Raw genomic sequence first — 18,609 nt, 5'->3', positions numbered from 1 at the left:
AAAGGATGAGAAATCAAGGCAGGGATGAGCAAAAGAACGAATCCTCGGTTTCAGGTAATTGGGTGAGCCTCTCCTACCAGTGACAAGCAATGCCGATCGAAAGTGTTGTAAAAAATGAAGGGAAAAAAAGCAAAAATGGCTGACAGCACTTTCACTCCCTCCCCATCCTCTTCCTCTGTCTCTCTCGTCTCCACGCGCACTGCTTTATGCACCATTAGCCGAGACTGTGACCAGGGAACCAACCTCACGCATCCAAGCTGTCTTTGTTAAACACTCCCGGTTCATTTGTGTCCAAAGCAGGGGGTGTGTGAGTGTGTAAGAGACTGTGTTGTGTGTGTGTGTAGGGGGAGAAAGAGAGGGGGCTTTGAATAGGAACCTCCTCCCTCCCTCATTCGCTGCTGGTGCCGCTTACTACACACATATACTCCAACACATATATGCGGAGTTGATGCATAATGTGGTTAATCATCATAAAGGTTAACATTTGCATGAATGTAAAAGGGAATGTTTATAATTTAGGTTCTGTAAATACTCACTTTTTTTATTAATTTTTTATAATTATTTTTGCCTTTACTAGTTCATTTTAAACACCCCATGTAATCAAATCACATCTATATAGCCATTATAAGGGCATTCATAAGATGTATAACGTTTTTTTTCATATAATTATTATAATATAATATTCAAATTTTTAGTTAAAATATTGCATTAATATTTACAGTAACATACGTATATAATATACTATATTATAAATTGGTCAAATGCATCTGCAGATTTCATTAATATATATATATATATATATATTCATGCTGTCAAATCAATTAAATCGCATCTAACATGAAAGTTTGCAAATATATAAGCGTGTGTTTGTATACAAGAGAGTGAGAGAGAATATTAATATAACTTTATTATATATTATATATAATATAACATAACATAAATTGGACACATGCATGCCAAAAAAACAAATGTAAATTTATTTTGTGAGTATAACAGTATACATTTTAAACATTACCTTTATTTATATTCCCTGAGAATCAAACCCACGAGCTTGGTGTTTCTAGCACCATGAACTACAGCCAATTTAAACACCATTTAAAATAGTTTGAAATGGAACCAATAACGTCGCACAGGACATGTAAAGTTCTCGAAAGTATTTAATGTGAATTACCCGTATATATACATGCATACACTCGCACAGACACTGCAAGACTAACGGCACTAATGAGAAAATTAGAATAAAAGAGCATGCAACGGGTGAGGAGCAGATATGGAAATAAGAGAGGATAAGGGAGAGTTGAACGGTGGAAGAGAGGGACGGAAAGACAAGAGAAATGAAGGATGAGCACAGTTAGCCCAGCGAGAGTAATGTCATTATCACGCTCCCCTCCGCTCACCACCAGGGCTGCAGGCAGTTGGCATGGCAACCACGGAGGAGAGCCATTTCCTGGTCGGTTTGGGCGGGAGAGTGTGAGAGAAGGCTGGAGGAAGAAAAATAGACAGAGAGATGGAAGACTGTAGCAGACGACAGAAGCACAGAGCACATGGCTCTCTGACATCCTCCTTGTTACTATGACAACGCTGCCAATTCACTCCCCACCCCCCACCAAACACACACACGCTCCAGTTAACCCTCTGGGCGACTGACTGCCCCGCCCACACACGACTCTTTTGCTTTGTGATGACTGAAGTGAGCTCACCCCTCACACACACACTCACACAAACACACACTTCCCTAAAGGTCCATCTCTTTTTCTGTCAGTCAAAATAAAGACATACAATAAATGTTATCATTCGATCAATCAGTCATCAGTCCATTTGATATAAAGCGCTTATTGTTCCGCCGAGAGGTGAGCTGTGATATCTAGCTGTGCCCTGGACTGACACTATATGATAATTAGAATTTGAATAACAAAGAAAAATACGAACAATGCATGCAAGCAGGGCAGCAGGCCAACACACAGCCAATCAAATGACTTATGCAAATTTCAATTTGCTAATGTCTGACACATTTTATATCATAAATCTACTATGTATAACTACATAAGTCTGACTGACCGAAAGGCAATACGATGTAAATAAAAACAAATAATAGTAAATAAAAACAATCTTTATAAATCCATAAAATATTGGCAAAAATGTTCATGAAAATGTGTGTTGTTAATGGTTGCATCAAAGGCTTCATGTCAATGTAATGCAATGAAATGCCAATTGTATGTTAAAAACATTGTGAAGGCTTTTAGCATTTATCCTTAGACATACAGTAAGCATTTAGCTACCGTATCAAATAGAAACAGCCAGCTTGCATGTTTATCGTCTGTGCTTACAAAAGCGGTGTGGGTGTGGGTGTGGGCGTGAAGATACAGATAGGCATTAGTGAGTGAAATTTTGGACGGCTTCCAGATAAGCACAGGGACCAAAACAACCCCCTGATGACATCATCCCCGATGATGTAATGCCTGAAAAAAACAAGCTCAGGTGTTGCCACATCCCGTCGTTAGAGTAACCACCAATCGTCATAGGAAAACCGAGCGTCATTACGTCACCGCGGTAACAGGGTCACGTCAAGGGACGGCTCAGCATCACCCAAAGAACATTTCAGGAACAATAGATTCTCAATACGGAAAAGGTTGAGATTGGGTCAAGCAGCCTCTTCTTCATGTGAAACAACAAAGACAGTCCAAGTCCATGAAGACACAAGAAATCTGTTTGAAGAAGTGAGTGAGCAAATAGGTTAGATAGGTACAAATAGATTATTGTACATTACAATCCAGCTGTTAAGTTTAGTGAACAAAACGGATGTGTTTTTGTTTTAAAGGCTGCCACATATACAGATGTCTAGGGATCAAATTGGTGCACAATATTAGACATTTGTTTAAACTGTATTATACAAATAATAATAATAATAATAATAATTAAAATTCAGCAAAAATACCTGAAAATAGAGCATTTGCAAACTGCAAAAAACATAATACTACTCAAAATTCCCTACATATACACGCACACATATATATATATACACACACACATATTATATAATATTAAAATAATTAAATAATTAAAATTTAGTAAAAAAAACCCCTGAAAATAGAACATCACTTACAATTCTTAAAACATAATACGACTTAAAATTCACTACATATAAATATATATATACATGATATATGTGTGTGTGTGTGTGTGTGTGTGTGTGTGTGTGTGTGTGTGTGTGTGTGTGTGTGTGTGTGTGTGTGTGTGTGTGTGTGTGTGTGTGTGTGTGTAAAAAGTATTTATCCATTAACAATCTGATGCTGATCATTTTAACATAACCAAATATCTGCTGATTTATTGGCTATCACTAGTTATGCCATCCAAGTTCCTTCAAACGACATCAGTTATAGTTTATATAGTTTATAGCACAAGGCCAATCAAACCGCAGTACATTAAGACACGCAATAATATGAAATTGTGGTTTATTGACGTTATCGATGAAGGTTTTGATCAACTAATCAATCCATAAAAAAGGAAAACCAAGCAGTTAAGAGAAGATGATGATGTAGGCAAAATATGTCATGCATCTTACAAAGCTCTGAGAGGCATTTCAGAATACAAATTGAGATATTAGTTTCTTTTGAAAAGCTACTGTTATCCCTATACTGCTGAAAACAGCACAACTGTCAAAGATCCCTCTTCAGCCTATACTCAAGGGAGTCGGATGCAGAGGAAATGAGAGGAAGTGGGAGAGAGAGAGAGAGAGAGAGAGAGAGAGAGAGAGAGAGTGTGAGAGAGAGAGAGAGAGAGAGAGAGAGAGAGAGAGAGAGAGAGAGAGAGAGAGAGAGAGAGAGAGAGAGAGTGAGAGAGAGAGACAGTGAGAGAGATATGATTAACATCGACTGAAGCTCTTCCGGATCATTCCATTCACGCCAAACTTTTTCAAAATTTGAGTACATAAGGACTAGACTGCACTCATGGGCCACAGCTACAATGTGACAATGAAGAAAGCTTCTTGCAACTGTGACAAGCAAGTACAAACACTGATTTTGTACTGAAATCTAATATAGTTAAAGGAGTAGTTCACTTTTTAAAAAACATTTGCTGATAATTTACTCACCCCCATGTCATCCAAGATGTCCATGTCTTTCTTTCTTCAGTCGAAAAGAAATTAAGGTTTTTGATGAAAACATTCTAGGATTTTTCTCCATATAATGGACTTCATTGGTTAAGCTCAATTATCTTGCGAAACGATCGGCCATTTCAAAAATAAATAAAAAAGTTTAAGTTTTAGAAGCACAAATGCTCGCCTTGCTCTGTTCTGTGATGCACGTTCGTGACTCTCCTGTTTGAACTCGTTCATCAGAATGAACAAGTGTTTTTTCGAGACATTTCGTTCATTCAACGAACGAAATGACTCGAAAAAAGATTTGTTAATTTTGAACGAGTCTTTTTTCGAGTCATTTCGTTCATCGAACGAACGAAATGACTCGAAAAAAGATTTGTTCATTTTGATGAACGAGTTCGAACAGGAGAGTCAAGAACGTGCATCACAGAACAGAGCAAGGCGAGCATTTGTGCTTATAAAACTTAAACTTTTTTATTATTTTTTTTAAATGACCGATCGTTTCGATCGATAAGACCCTTATGAATCGTCTGGTGTCGTTTAAAGCCATTTGAAGCTGCACTGAAACTGTCATTTGGACCTTGGACCGGTGGTAAAAACGTTTTGTTTATACTGTTGTAGATATTATATATACACACACGAGCATGGCGAATAAACATGGAGCAAAGAAAAATACAAGGCAAAATGTGTTCCGTACAAGTAAAGACGAGGTAGAACTTGCTATTCTTTAGAAGAGAATCTGGTTTTGATCTGTGTCCATTAAATTGCCCCCAAACAAATCTAATTAGATGAAATACCCTCCGTAAACTATTTAATTTACAGGATTATCCAAAACCAAAAATAGGCCAATATAAACTCAATAATAATATTGTGACATATATATTATTTTCATGATATAAAATTAATTATACTGTGATATAAGACGCAGTCCAACTAATACATCAATTAACCTGTTTCATTACATTTAAATGTCTATAGTAATGTAGGAGTAATCATCTAAATGACTTGCACAGTAATTAACATGCAGTGTTAGGGCTGGTTAAGATCGTAGACAGAGAACATTGCATGCATAACAATAAGGGCCACTGCATTTATATTACGAGGAGAACAACTTCAAATGACCTATACGTTATTAAAGAAATAAACCAAGTCTTGCCATGCATTAACAATGGGCTAAAAGGGGGTTGGCTAAGCAGGACAAAGTGGTTCCAAACAGCATTATGAACAATTAATAATTAGATTAATTAACATTAATTTTCACAATATACAACTCTTCATTTCAGTAATGCAATTTAATAGCCTGCTACTGCATGTCGTTTATAGTTGCTTTTTTGCTAAACAGCACAATGTATTTAAATTATGATGTATATCAGCTATTAAAAATGATTCAAACATTTATATAGTATAGTATATAGTGAAGCGTTGAGCAGTGTTCAAAGTTGTTGTAAAATGCAGATAAATGCACAGATTCCATATTTAAGTACCTCTGTTGCTTGGCACCCATAAACAGCTTACCGTTAGGCTAATGAACTATTACTTGGTGGAAGAATTTTGTTAATATTAATAAATGCAACTCTGGCTTACGGCTTTATTTAGATTATGAATGAACCTTTTAAAGAACATAACCTAGAATTTGCTTTATAATATGAATATTATGATTAGGGTTCTCCTAGTAGGTGAAATGGCTAGTTATTTTTCAATTGTTCAAACTCATAAAAGTCTAAAAACATTAAAACGCTTTTACAAGTCGTTGCATCCCAATTATAGTCATGTGTAGCTTATTGGCCAAAAAAGCAGTGTTTTTTCTCTCTTAGCATGTGACTAAGCAGAACTGATATGTCTTGGGGCGATAATGTGTTTAACATGGGACTAATTAAAGATCAATGCTATAGACAACATAGGTGTTCAATCCTGTGGAGGAAGAGAAAGTGCCTCGGCTTGCTCATAAGAGATGCTTGATTCTCACAACGCCTGTCAAGGTTCAAAGAATCCACGAGCGCACTTCCAATCCTGCACACTTCCTGTCTAAACACAAATGCAGGAAGAGGATTTCCTACTAGAGCGAGAGTGCTGAAGTGAAAGAAGGCAGGAGTTGCTGGTCTAAAAACAATGGTGAAGTGAGATGTGGCGTTCTGGTAATTGTGAAGGGCATGAAGGGTCAATGTAACAGTACCCAAAGAAGGAAGTGTGTTTTTCCATCTTCCAGAAGTAGAGCAACTGAATTCTGATGAGATATTACTAAAACATGCACACATCAAAACTATGGTACACATATAAATTATTCATATGTCCTGTATAATGAGTCAATTTTAAATTAAACACCGGGAGAATCTGGGCTTATCAAAATAATAAATTATTGTAAGCATGTGCCAACATTAAAAGAAAGCAAAAATGTCATAATTAGGTATAGGAATCATAAGGAATTAAAGATTCTGGTTTAGATTTGATTCAGTTAATGTTTTTAGTCCCTTCCCTTGCCTGCCAAAATTGGACCTTGCTAGATAATAAACAATACCACTAAATATCCTTTATGAAAACAAAACTCAGTTCAAAAACATATATCTTTAACTCTAAGTTTCCTATATGAACAACCAGTCAGTAATGCTGGTTTTAGTCTTACAAACTTACATACACAAAGCACAGTAACAAGTCTCAAATAAATTCTAGTTAAAAATGATGAAAGCCATGATGTGCAGTTCAGTTAGTAGGTAAAGAATCACTACGATTAAGTGAGTCTTATAGACTGGTTCAAACCGATAACTCATGAATTTGAGAATAATTTATGAGCCTTTTTGATGAATTCATAAAAAATTAAAAAAACGAATTTGACGACTAATCTGACTACAATGGTCGTGTTGCATGATTGTTGCGGGCAAATGGTGAGGACAATGCTAGAAAAAAAGAAAAGGTAAAAAATTCAAGACCCTTTAACAGACCAGAACATCACAAAAAACAATTGCCTCCAGCACTTAAAAAAATGACCTGTATGATTCTAAATATGATTCTTGATTCACAACTCTTAGTCATAACAGGGCAAAGTTGAAGCTGTTTGCTCTGGAGAAAGTTCCAGGTGTAAAAGTTAAAGCGCAAACCCGAAAGGTCACTGGATGGGACACTGGTTTAACGGTCAACCTCTATTAACATGTATGCATGGTAATCTACAACAAAACTGCTGAAGACTGAATATGAGCATGAGAAAATAGAGGGATAAAAAGACAGCAAGATCAAAGAATTGATTTAAAAAAAGCAAGGTTTCTGCAAGGTACACTGCTCCTGGCTGATGGCCGTCCATCTGGACCCGACGACCCACTGTTATCATTCGAAACGTCCGTGTGGCTTAAACCATCATCTCTATCATAACTGTCATAACAGCAACGGCGGAGCTGGTGTCATAACAGTCAACTGTCTTTTATGCTAATGAGAAGTTCAGCAGGACAGAAATACAGATCATTTTCTTTCTACAGTGTTGTGCTGCAAATATGAAGAAAACAAAGCATGTTCAGTGATATTTCTCCACAGCAATGCAATACATGTGTGACAGTATAAAACCCCGAGGGCCATAACAGATATGACGTGTGCACTTTATTTCAAGTCTTCTGAAGCCATACGATAGCTTTGAATGTGTCTGTGAGTTTACAGTGGTATAAATCTTTTTTAAGTGCAGGTCTTTTGTCTCTGTGATGCCGTATACTGCAGCAGCAGCCATCACTGAGGACAGCTCTAAAAATAGAGCCGACTCTTCACAAGAACACCTGACAAGACTCCCTCTCGCACTCCTTTCCACTCTCTAACGCACACGATCACACTTTCCATCTCCCAGTCGCTTTGTTTCACTCATCACTGAATTTAATTACGGCAAAACAAGTATCAGCTCAGCTGCAGCAAAATCTACCGAACAGCAGCCCTCATCAGGCCTAGGGCGTCAAATAACACGCTAAAACACATTAACACACAAATATCTTACATGCACCCTTGCTTGTGCTATAAAAAGGCTGAGTCTGCTAGTGCAGCAAAACAAGCCTAGCTACTAAATCCTACATTGCTGTTGTAGTTTTACATATATAATGGGACAGAGAAGGCAAATAATAAAAAATTATAAAACATTTAATTGTGCATAGTTAGGATAGCAAAGTAAATCAAATCAGAATCAAATGGTTCAAACTAATCTTTGGTTATTGATGTCAAAAGCATGATTTTTTGGCATATGGCTAATAATTTAAATGGTAAAACAGTAATATAGCTAAAAACCAATACAATATTTGGCCCAGAGTTTGTTTAATCAGTACTTGGTACTTCATGCATCTGTTGTTGTTTTTCACAAAACAGTCAGTGTCCAATTCAGACTATGTCATGTTATTATTATTTATTTTGCATATTCTTGGGCCTATTATTAATAAATACATTTATATAAATGTTTATATTATATACATTTTTACATTATATTATATTACATTATGGTCTGTCTGAATACTCGATTCTGATTCGGTGGAAGGTTTTCAATAAAACCTTTTAATGCACAGGTAGCTCCAAGTCAGTTTAATCATCGTTCTATATTAATGAGCAGTTTTCTTTGAATCGCACACAGAAAGCGGAGATCGCACTGTGCGCACACAACAAACATTCAGGAGCACAGAAACTTGTTTTCAACACAGCCCCGCAACTTTTAGTAAAAGCTTCGCTACTGAATCGCTACATTGCTATTTTGAAGTAATTAAACTCACAGCTTTATTGTTAATAGACAGAGAGACGCTAAACAGGTGCAGGTACGAATCTCTCATCTCTCTCTCAATAATTCATTCAAATAAATGCTATAATTCATTCAAATAAATGTAATCTTATACGCACTACTTTATCTCTGTCTGATTCAAAGCGTTCAGAATGCTAGATCTAATAAGCCGTAACTGTGTAAATAACTGTCGATTTTACCCTTCCAGTCATATATTGCAATTTGAATGCACTCTGAGAAGACAACCACCCTGTGCTTCACGTCGGGCAGTTCTTTGCCTCCACGTTGTTAGCTGTGGATGATATACCTTATTTATTATATTATGTTATAAATAATTATTATACAATCATTTCAATGTTTGATTTTAAAGAATTTGTTTCCAAAATATATATAAAATTTAGTTTAGTTACTGTTCTGGGTCGCTGCTTGATGTCCAATGTATAATCAGCGTCTTCAAGCAAAACTAGTTAAAACTAATATAACATGATGGTTGTGAAAGAGTTACCCTAAACCATACATAACTCATCCAGCACCATTTGTGCTACATGAATGATACTTTAAACTGTGCAGCTTATTGGGGAAAGGTATACCATTACAGGCTTAAATTAATAAAATTATTATTAAAAAAAAAAGAAAACAATGAGGTACCCAAACCATATCTAGAAACCAGAAGATTACAGAGACTTTTGACTTGGTCCAGTAAGCAACCACCAAGCAGTCAATCAGAACACCCTTGCCACTGTTTAACACATTTACAGGATAGCATAGCAATGCCTCAGGAACACCAGCAGCAACTGGCACTCAAAAAACGTAAAACATAAAAAATCTAAATTGTTATGGCAATCTCAGTGTGCAACCTGGAAGCTTGCAGTATAGATTCACCCACTTTAAATCATTGTTGGACCAAACATTCATTTGGCAACATAAATACACACACAAGACACATCTACACAAATAAGCCTTTTTGCTGCGGTCACAAGGTCATAAACTCTCATCACACACACATACAGTATATAACCCACACATACATATAAATCACAGCTGCAGGAAGTGACACACAGAGAAACAGAAACAGTGAATAAGTACGATACCTGAGCCTTAACGCATTCCTGTGGAGGAGCCAGTATGAGGAGAGAAGCAGAGAAGAGGAGAGTTATTACCAGCCTGGGTTATTGAGGAACAGAGCAGGCTCAGAGAAACCCTGTTAAGCACTTTGCAAGTCATACTACGGGAAGAAGAGAGGGACAAATCCTTTATAAAAGCTCAGACGCTATCAAAAAACAATAGAGGGTAGTGCACACACACATACACACACAGCCGAGAAACATGAGGTGGATGCTGAAATAAAAAGCCACAAAGCTAAAATAAGGAACGTGGACACTGATAATTATGCAACCAAATACAAAAGATGGGAGGTCATTTAGTTATTGAACAACTGAAATGCAGTGATCAGCAAACTAAGAGACGGAAAAAAAAGGAAAAACCTGGTATTCATTTACTGAACAAGGGTCTCATGATCATTAAAGACCAGCTGCCCCACAGTACTGGAGAGGAAGGGAAAAAGACAGATTTATAGAGAAACAAAATGGTACCCAGTGTGAGCCAAAAACAAGGCATTCACTGTTCGCTAGTCTTAAAGTCACTATTGACAGACAATCTAATTTTATTTAAAGATTGAATGAAATGGCTTGACAAGAGAAGTTTTTTTCCCCTATTGGAAAAGGAAAATTGGGTGGTGGGGGGAAGGGGGGGGGGGGTCCATAAAAAAAGCAAATAAGCATTAGTTTTCATCACAGTTTTGAACCTTCTTTTAGTACTTGCTACACTTCATGGAAATAGAAAGACACTACTTTTTTTTTTTTACATCTCAAAACTGTGAACTAAAAGCTTAAACTACAATTTCGATTTCATGGGGTGTTTTTTTACAACACAAATGTAAGTGTGATACAAGAGTAAATACAATAAATTCCCTCAGTATTTGTGATAACCTGTGATTTTCTGCAAAAATAATAATAATAATAATAATAATAATAATTCACAATTGCTTACGTATAGCTGGGTTCTCACGGCAAAACAACACAAAAATGCCACAAATACTACTTTAGCAAAAAAAGATCAAATTACATTTATCAATCCCTCTTTTTCATGAAATCATTATCATCACTACAATAAATTATGAAAAACGAAATGCAATGCAATGCAAATTTTAATTGGGACTGTTTAATAAGCTATATTATAATAGTGTATATTATATAGTTTAATAGTAAAAAACATCTTAAACATCAGCGACTTTCCAGTTTAGGTGTGGAATAGACTAATGATGATGTTGCTTAAATAACTGGAGAAGGAGTGTGGTACGTCCACTAACATCACTGAGATCAATGAACTGTACCTCATCATGCGGCTCCAACCAGTTTTGGAATAATTACGCATCTACAAGATGCCTCCAAATACAGTATGACAAATCTGAATTATGTCTAGGGCAGAGAATCTTAGAGACGAGTTCAACTGTGTGAGGCGGGCAGCACAGAGTACAATTATTTCACTCTGGTACCAGAAATTGAATCAAATTAATGCCAGTCAGAGAGTCTCTACAAGGTTATGTGAGATACTCAAAGCTGATGCATGATGTAATGTTTGGGAAGTGAATTTTCACCTTCGGCTATGTCTGAGTATGGAAATCCCACTGTGGAGGCACTCTCAAAAACTCACAGATTAGCTGGAACACCCGTCAGCTTAACATCCCATGGATTGTGGTCCTTCTTGAAGACTACTGTGAACTTTCTTAGCCTGCTACCACTGATCTGAGAACAAAAACACGGTCCAAATCTCTTCCCACGGACCATAACAACAAAAAGTGAGCTGTTTGGGGAAAACTGTGCAGCTGAGTAGATACAATGGTGGGAATCATTTTGGTGTCCCGTTCTAATGCATCTCAAGGGAAAAACAATGTAGCTCAATGATGCTTGACGTATTTTGTTGTACCAAACAAAACAAGAATTTTCAAACAAGCTGAGGGAACACTGGCTTCTCTCCTAGGGGAATTGGAGGAATGCTGGGAATGAACTGCAGCAGAATTGGGGGAGAGAAATCAGGAATGTTTCTACGTGATGGTCCAGCTTTGAACCTCCATGAAACATCGGTGTCAAAAATTCCCAAGATTAATACCCAAAGCGTTATGAAAGCAGAGCGTTACTCTCAAATCTGCTGGAGATTTAGTAGAATAAAATACAACCCTCTTTAGGGTGCCGAAGAAAAGACATTAAAAAAATGCCCTGTTCTCCTTAAAACCTGCTATCGACGTGGCATCCATCCTTTAAAATGACCACGAAACCAAAACTGACCTGAATAACTTCCTATATTACTCGAAAGAAAAAAAATAATTAATGAATAAATAAATGAATATAACATTTTAAATAGAATACATGTACGCCTTTGTAATCTGTCATGTCATCAAAATAAAATAATATAAAGCAAAATATATTGCCAATATTTAATGTAATGCTGATTAATGTAATGTAACAGCAAATAATGATAAATTTGCAAAAAGAAGTGGTAGCATTGATATATAATGACATGCTTTTGAGGGTAAACCTGTCCTTCTGCTTAAAAAAAGCCTCACAAATGTGTGCCAGCCAAAGATGTAGTTACATTTGTTCTCCATAATCTTGCATATGTGATCATTTTAAGATTCATCTACTGAAAGACCCATTACAGTTGACAACAATTTATTGGATATCTGATCTAAACAAATGTAAATACATATACAGTATATACATTTTTTTCCCCCTTTCTCTCTGCGCTTTCTCTTTCCTCTACTCGGCTGGGGCTTGATGATGTTGTATATCACACATCCAGATGGTAGCAGTGCAGTGGATTCTCACTTCAGTCTGCCCAGAGCACAGTGGGGATTGAGAGCATAAAACACCAGCACATCTTAAGCCAACACAAACATACTGACAGTGGACACATAGGCAGAACACCTACAGAGAGACCATATAACAGCCACAACGGCACACGTAAAATTAGAGATTATAATGGAAACTACAAAAAAAGTAAAGCATCTTGCACATACAGGCACAAACAATGTGAGTTGCTGCAAAAAACATTTAAGAAAGGGAGGGAATGGTCCAAAAGTAAGAGAGAATAGAAAGGTGAGATTTAAAACACATTTGAAGAAAGATGCTATTCCTATTTTACAGCTCAAAGCAGCAGTAATGAGCAGAAGAAAGCTTCTGGAAATTGCACTGCCTATTTTTACGTTATAATGAGCTAGCACCCATTTTAAACCTGAACTCTGTTTATTCGATCTGAAACTAGCCTCTCACCATGGCCTCTTAAGATAATGTACGAGTTTGCTTTAGCTTTGGTTTTAAGCATTCATTTTCTCTATGCTACAATAACTTCTCCTTCACTGCCTAATACTGTATGTATAGGCAACTATATGTAAGCCGTTTATAGGTTATTTTCCCAGAAAAGTATAAATATTACTTTGTCTCTGTTACACTGTTTGTTTGAGAATCCTGACCAGTCTAACACAGCAACATTGGCTCAACCAATGTTCTGGGGGTGGAGCTATGAGTTTGACCAAATAATGGCAGACGAGAGAGTTTCTGGTAAACCAGTTTAGAGCCTGTCATTGGCTGCATCCGAAATGCATACTATGCCAAGTGTATATGGTAATAAACACCATGTGAAAAGAGTAATATCAGTTCTGCACACTTGTTAGCTTCCATTGTAAGTGCATTGCAAGTAAAAACATTATCCGTTCCTTTTTGCAAACTGAGGGTGGTAAAACTGTCATAGAACTTAAGTTGTTTTTAACCCAAAATATTTCTTTAAGGCAGAAGATAAAACAAATAATTTAACAACCCCATGAGGATGGGGCAGCAGCTCTAGCTAAATTAACAGATTCTTACAGTAACAGCAGATCAAATGCAAATATATTAGCAGAGAGAAGTTCATTGGAAGGAGACATAAACCTTGCTACTTCCACATTTGTAATATGAGGAAAGAGAAGTGGTTATTGTTACCAAAAACCTAAAGCTTTACATAATATCCCTGTAGTGTTACTTTTGTGAGAGGAACATTGGTGTGTACCTGACGCACTGAACTGGCTATGGTATAGAGCGTGTGGTATACAGTAGAGATTATCCAGCACCATATATATATATATATATATATATATATATATATATATATATATATATATATATTAGCATATTTGCATTATTTCACAAAAAAAGATGAACATACACAAATCAGCTATTTTACAGCTTCGAATGTGACTCAATCAGCCATAATTGAGACTGTAAAATGTATGTTTGATAATATTAGTTTTGAAATGTAGTTCATAAGCACTTGTGATTGTCTGCATCCCAATAAAAACACTTTTTTCCCATAAAACTTAATTCACTGGATTATTAAAAAAAAAAGAAGAAAAAAAAGCATGACAGCATAATTACTTAATAAATATAAACCATTTTTTTCAACAACAAAAAAACCATATGCCATTATATATAGATATAGATATATACCATTACCACAATCTAAAATCACTGATATTGAAACTGATTTTGATTATACCGCCCATCCCTATGTATGGAGAAAAAACAAGCGTTTGTAATGACACATTTACCAGCATGTAAACAAACACGAAAGCTAAGTCAGACAGGAGAGGAACAGGAACGCCAACAGTCATACAGGGGGAGGGGCAAAGTAGAGGCTGTACAGGTAAAGTTAAAGCTTACGACTGACCGTATGGTATCCCCGTGCTACGGGCGGCTTGCCGGCAGGATAGGGGTCTACAGTGTCAATGATGGTCTGTCGCTCGCCCTTCTGGTTGATCTTGCGAAACCTTCGGCGGGACTGTCGGTGCGATGCCTGCCGCTGGAAATACTCCTCATTCTCATCCATATAGTCCACCTGCAAACGGAAGAGAGATTTGAGTGAGACTCTCTCTCTCCTCCCCCCACCCCCCCCATCCCCTCCCGCCCCTCTTACTGGCGCTGTGTAAAAATAGCAGTGGGTGTGTGTGTATGTGTGGGCTGAGCCTCAAACGCCCACGTCAAAGAGAGGCGTACAACAGACAGAAAGGTAGAAAAAGGGAGATGTAGTTTCAAAGCAGCAGCTTGCAAGGGTCTTTCAGTGGTGAATTGTGCATGTTATGCGTTTTCTATGGCATTAAACTAGAAATTAGTTCAAATGGCAATAATTAAACAATGCATATTCCGGATCACTGTTTATTCACCTTCTTTGCTGTGGCACCAGGAAATGTCATAGAAGGGGTGTAAACTGTCCATGGCAGGTCTTTGAACGACAGTAAATGAGTGTGGCATCACCATACACATTAAGGATATAAGTTGCATGTAAAACTGGCCAGCCACTGTGACATTATGCCATGAAAAGTGACATGATTATCCCTCTGCCTTATTTTGCTGCAGCCTCAGATTTCACACCCACTCTGCCTTTGGGATTACACATCAAATCTCTCGCTACCGTACCAACCGCTGCTATGGCAACTGCCGGAGAGCGCGAAGCAGTGGGAATATATTGGGCGGTGTGAGCAAGTGAGAGTGCAGTATCTATATCCTGCCTCAGCCCGTAATTACAGGGCAGCATTGGCCGGTAATAACAGATGAGATACCCAACGAGGGCACAATCAACTGTCGAGGACAGTTGCCATCGCCCAAACTGAAGTTTATGCTTATGCATTTGGCAGATGCTTTTAAACGTCTACAGTACATGCAATCCCTGGGAATGTAACCTGTGACCTTGATGTTGCTACCATCATGGTCTATGGGTTGAGCTACATATATACACACTCTACTAGGGCTGCACGATATTGAAAAAATGTTTTGTTTTTCTGCGATATAAATACAATTTCACCAGATGACTTGAATAGCTCTATTTGGAAAGCATCATTCTAGAATGATTGGGGTGATTTTGCAGGGGAGTGACGCTGCATAGAAAATAATAAACAAATTACAATCATGGGTAAATACAATGGAACAAAGATAAAAATGAAATAAACAGTGCCTTACATTTTTAGGTAATTCTAACAGTAAGGCACAGAAAATAACGCTGCATAGTCTTCACTGTATAAATTAAATTTAATTAATCTTTGTTAAAGCTACAAAAGTGATTTTCTCTTTGTATTTTGTTTTTTAATTAAGATTAATGACACAGATAGCAGCAGGAATATTAGGCTGCTGTCACTTTAAGACAGAATGCACAGATCCAATATGATCATACAATCCATTTTCTTTCTCAATTGTTTACATTCACATAAGCAACTGTGTTTATGAGTATAGTCACCGAGGTGGGCATTTTGACATAATTTTGGTGTGTATGTTTCCATTCAAGCACAAATAGACGCGGAGGAGAACAAAATAGGTGTTCGCGTGCTGTCTGGAAAAATATTGTGATACTATTTTTGGGATTCTTTGATGAAAGAAAGTTCAAGAGAACAGCATTATCAATGTCTTTACTGTCCCCTTTTGATCAAATGAATGCATCTTTGCTAAATTAAAGTATTAATTTCTTTAAAAAAATCTTACTGACTCCAAACTTTTGAACAGTAGTGCACTCAACATGAAGAAACACACAGAAGCCTATTGAGTTGTAGTCACATGTAGGCGCATTTCCATGAGCTTAACCAAATCCGAGGCTGCAAATGCAGATAAAGAGGGTCTTTTTGTACTTGTGAACCTACATCATGATGTGAATATGGAATATATTAGAGTGCATGGAAGTGCTCGGGTTCCTAAATATTCTAATTTTTTTGGCATGGCAAGAGCATCAAATGGAGGCCATGTTGAAAATTATCTGAAGTGGGCAATTTGCTTATGGTAAAATGTAAACCAAATGCCAAATTCAAACCAACCAACTTGTATATGACATTTCTGATTAGAGCAGTGGTTCCCAAACTTATCCTTAATTCGACTCACCTGATGCAAAATAAAACTAGACCACACAAAACTAAATTGCTCCCCTTATACAAATATTATATATAAACAAATACTGTATAACATAGTTGTCCCTAAAAAGTCTACACTAAGAGTTGTAGCTTGTGTCAGACAGCCATTTTATTTTCCCCAAACTTTAAATATTGAATACTAAGAATTTGAATTCATTAATAGTGTAAATAATATTTATAGCTAATGATGACAAAATACACTGAATTAAAGTACTTATTGTCACAAAACCTTGTGAAATCAGTCTAATTTTAGGTTAACCTATCCCTTGAAGGGGACACATACACAAGAATGTTTTCAGAATGTTTTAGTGTGCAATCTGTCTCAAAGATCAAGCAATATGCTAATTAAAGTGTCAACATCCTAAAAATATCTAGCATCAAAAAAAGAGACCATCTTGGACAGCTGGTCGACCATTGTGACCCATTCCTAATTAGAACCAGCACATTTTCTTTGGAAAATTGTTTTTAGCCAATTGTTATCAGCCTGTGTAATGTCAAATCTGACCTTGTATGTACCCCTGGGGGTAAGCGTAGCACACTGTGTGAACCACTGGGGAAGAGGAATGAAACTGCACCACAAAACTGCAATTATACAGTGTGATTAGTAAGAGTATTAGGTTAAGATGATTATCTGGTCCATGATTACTCACCACAATCATCTCGGATGGCTCCAGCACAATGCACTCGCATCCACGACGTAAACTCCCAGCAGACCTCTTCCCAAAGCTAGAGGAGAAGAACAGGAGAGACAGAAAGTTTATATACCGCTCAACCAATTATGGAATCCTAAGATTCTGTGGGAATGAAAGCGTGCTTAGAATCCGAGCCAGAGGAACACATATCCAAACACTTGTGGCAGTGTTCCTGGCCTAGGCAGTGAGACTCCACTGGGAAAGAAAGTACGACCAAACTGGAAAAGTCCACAGGATGACATCATGGCCAAATAAAAGAAGTACAGTGCAAAGTGATGGAGTGTGTGAGTAGCAACACAAAAAACTCTATTGAAAATTTAAGAAGGGGACCATGGAAACGTGAGGTGGAGTTCCATGCAGGATAAAGGTAAATACGCAGATTTTTTTAAATCATCTGCACTGAACCTCTGTTGGGTTAAAATGCAAATTCAGAGAGTAAAATTTCCCTATCCCTCTTCTTCACAGAATAATTTCCTCTCATCAATACACTAAATTATGAAAAAAGGCAAAAATTATTTAAAAAAAAAAAATAGAATAAATAGGGGGGGAAAGCAAAACTAAAATAAATAGGAAAAAGGCAACAAAAAAATGTTTTATTAGGTTAAATTAATAATTTGTAAAATTTAATGAAGGTAACGTGCCACTAGTGGCACCAAACAAAACTAATCTGTTTGTTTAAAGTGCCCCTATTATGCCATTTAAAGGTTTTGTTTTGGAGGTCTCCAACAACAGGTTTACATGCATCCAACATCAAAAAACTAAATTATCTCATAATATGCACGGCACATGACCTCATTTCTTAGAAAGCGGTTCTTTCCAAGATTCACGCTGCATCCCATTTCGATTTATACAATGCCCTAAAAGTATGTACTGTTTTTGTCAAGACAAAGTACATACTTTAGAGCAGGGGTTGGCAATAGGCGGCCCGCGGGCCAAAACTGGCCCGCCAGCAATAATATCTGGCCGCGCCACAGCCAGATTATTTTGATAGCGGCTGGTTCTGAAACAGATCTGTCATGACAGCAAGAGTTACTCACACTCACTTTGTCTTTAATGATTTTGCCTTCAAAATAAAAGTACGAGAAAGTTTATGCAGCAATGTTTTATTTTGAGATGA

The 18,609-nt window shown here is 37.0% G+C and overlaps 1 protein-coding gene across 27 annotated transcripts in view; it reads right to left on the bottom strand.

The window, feature by feature from the left end:
* The window catches only part of rapgef2b (Rap guanine nucleotide exchange factor 2b), a 117,158-nt gene that overhangs the window by 44,352 nt on the left and 54,197 nt on the right, over positions 1-18,609 (bottom strand). For 16 of the 27 annotated variants that reach the window (XM_077247661.1, XM_077247666.1, XM_077247679.1 and 13 more), the window contains 3 exons: positions 17,451-17,526; positions 14,580-14,747; positions 9,914-9,931 (listed from right to left, as the gene is read on the bottom strand). In XM_077247661.1, coding sequence (XP_077103776.1) covers positions 9,914-9,931; positions 14,580-14,747; positions 17,451-17,526 — 262 coding nt within the window. The remainder of the gene's footprint in view (positions 1-9,913; positions 9,932-14,579; positions 14,748-17,450; positions 17,527-18,609) is intronic. The other 11 variants (XM_077247678.1, XM_077247685.1, XM_077247662.1 and 8 more) reach the window with 1 other exon arrangement.

Source organism: Siphateles boraxobius, unplaced genomic scaffold (genome assembly GCF_051911475.1).
Source record: "Siphateles boraxobius isolate OS27281-9 unplaced genomic scaffold, OSU_SipBor_1 3, whole genome shotgun sequence".
In the NCBI taxonomy this organism is placed as follows: Eukaryota; Metazoa; Chordata; class Actinopteri; order Cypriniformes; family Leuciscidae; genus Siphateles; species Siphateles boraxobius.
This window is presented reverse-complemented; position numbering and strand designations above follow the sequence as displayed.